The 2,172-nt window shown below is 45.3% G+C and overlaps 1 protein-coding gene across 1 annotated transcript; it reads right to left on the bottom strand.

Moving 5' to 3' along the window:
• Positions 1-383: 383 nt before the first annotated feature.
• Positions 384-1,772, bottom strand: LOC149533670 (uncharacterized). The gene has a single exon (XM_089805898.1). The coding sequence runs from the start codon at positions 1,770-1,772 to the stop codon at positions 384-386; it is 1,389 nt and encodes a 462-aa protein (XP_089662024.1).
• Positions 1,773-2,172: the final 400 nt, after the last annotated feature.

The following is a 2,172-nucleotide window of genomic DNA, read 5'->3' as shown; positions in this document are numbered from 1 at the left end:
CGAAGCAAAGGTTGCCACGAGGGGTTCAAGGACCACCCATCATCTCGATTAAGGTTGAGGGGGTGGTGGCTAATTTCAATGGCTTCTTTGAGCTTTCTCTTGAAATAATTGCTCTCTTTGCAAAGGATTTGCGCTTGCTCCAAACAAATGTGATGTTTGGTGGTGACAGAGTGCTCTGCTAAGGCCGATTTTTGGACCCTATCATGCATGATGTCTGCCCCGTGCTCACGTATCCTGGTCCGAAAAGAATGACCAGTTTCTCCAATGTAGGGGGTGCCACATGAGCACACAATCTTGTAGACTCCTGAGTCAAGAAATGAGTCTTTGGAGTCCTTGAGCTGCGGGACAAGATTACTTAACTTTGAAAGGGGTTTAAAAGCAACTCAGAGGCCCCTTTTTGTTAAGATTTTGGCAATCTTTTGGGAGATGCCATCCACAAAAGGAATGGAAACATGCAGAGCGGGGAGGTTCGCAAACGAGGAAGGCCTAGAGCTAGAAAGGAAGAAGGATTTGGCCTGGCGAAGAGCCCTAGAAATTTGCTTGCACGGATATCCATTCAAGGAGAAGACCTGACGAAGATGAGATAACTCACTATCTAAGTGTTCTTCATCACATATTCTGAAGGCTCTCAAGGCAAGGGTTCTAAGGATGCTGGCTTTATGGCTGGGGTGGTGGTGGGAAGAGGAGTGGAGATATAAGTCAGTGTGGGTGGATTTACGATAAACCTCCCTACCAAAGGTGCCATCCCGCTTCCTGATGAGAAGAACATCAAGAAAGGATAAGCGGTTGTCTGACTCTAGCTCCATGGTAAACGATATGCCAGGGACCAAGTTGTTGATGTGCTTGTGAAACTCCTCAAGTTTTTCAAGCCCATGTGGCCAACACACATTGGTGTCATCTACATATCGTTTCCACCATCTAGGTTTCAGGGGAAAGGAGTGGATGGCAGTCTCCTCAAAATGTTCCATAAAGAGGTTCGCAATGATCGGAGAGAGAGGGGAACCCATGGCAACCCCTTCCACTTGCTCATAGATAACATTTTGGAAGGAGAAAAACGTGGATCTTAGACAGAATTCAACCAAGTCTGCCATCTCATCACCAATCTTGTTCTTTACAATAAGAACAGACTCCTGAATAGGGACTTTGGTGAAGAGGGAGACCACATCAAAACTTACCATGATGTCATCCTGTTCGGCCTTGCAGCCCCTAACAAATTGGACGAAATGCGAAGAATCCTTGATGAAAGAGTTGGAATTTCCAATCAAGGGGGAAATTAACTTGGCAAGGTGGGAGGCAAGGAGAAAAGTAGGTGACCCAATAGTGTCCACAATGGGTCTCAAAGGTATGCCTCCTTTGTGAATTTTAGGGACCCCATAAATACGGGGGGTCACTTCTTTGGATGGAACCAATTTTTTCTTTGTGGTCTCATCAAAGGAGGAATTGAGAACCAAGGCTTTGACTCTCTTCAAGATCTTGGGGCACAGATTGTGAGAGAGAGTGCGATAGCTGCTGGTGTCAGCGAGCAAGTCACACATTTTGGCGACATAGTCTTGTCGGTCCATGATGACAGTGGCATTACCTTTATCAGCTTTGGTGATAATGATGTCATTATCCTTGACAAGACTTTTAAAGGCACGCATTTCTCCACTAGGCAAATTAGGTTTCGGTGGTTTGGCATGCCTAAGGGCGACTGCACAATCTTGCCTAACTGCTTCTGCCTCATCATTTGAAAGAGAGCGAATAGCATTCTCGATCTCAATGAGGAACTGCATGTGAGGGATGACCCGAGGGGAGCAAGAGAAATTAAGACCCCGCTTTAAGAAATTAAAAGAAAGAGGGTCTAAGACAGTAGAGGACAGGTTGACAACCAACTTGTTTTCCCAATCCCGTACCGCATGATTAGATAAGGGAGAATGGAGGAGGAAGGGGCGAGCGAAAGGACGAGGGCAAGGAGAAGCTACACCAAGGCCATACTTGACCCGAGGTGAGAGGATAGTGGAAGAAGAAGAAGGTTATAATGTTTGATCATGAAACATGATCTACCCTATCAAAAGCATTCCTTGTTAAAGGCTTACAAATACTGTTAGGTATCACCCTATTAAAGGATTTCAACACCATATTAGAAGTGTGCCTTGTTAAAGGACTTTAACTCACAATTACATAAGAACCTTC

Source organism: Cupressus sempervirens, chromosome 10 (genome assembly GCF_028749045.1).
Source record: "Cupressus sempervirens isolate cs-2001-9-10 chromosome 10, ASM2874904v1, whole genome shotgun sequence".
NCBI lineage: Eukaryota > Viridiplantae > Streptophyta > Pinopsida > Cupressales > Cupressaceae > Cupressus > Cupressus sempervirens.
The sequence above is the reverse complement of the archived record's forward strand: the minus strand, read 5'-3'. Positions and strand labels throughout refer to the sequence as shown.

Excerpts from the sequence above, each read along its gene's own strand:
- LOC149533670 (XM_089805898.1), bottom strand. The coding sequence starts at position 1,772 with ATGCAGTTCCTCATTGAGATCGAGAATGCTATTCGCTCTCTTTCAAAT.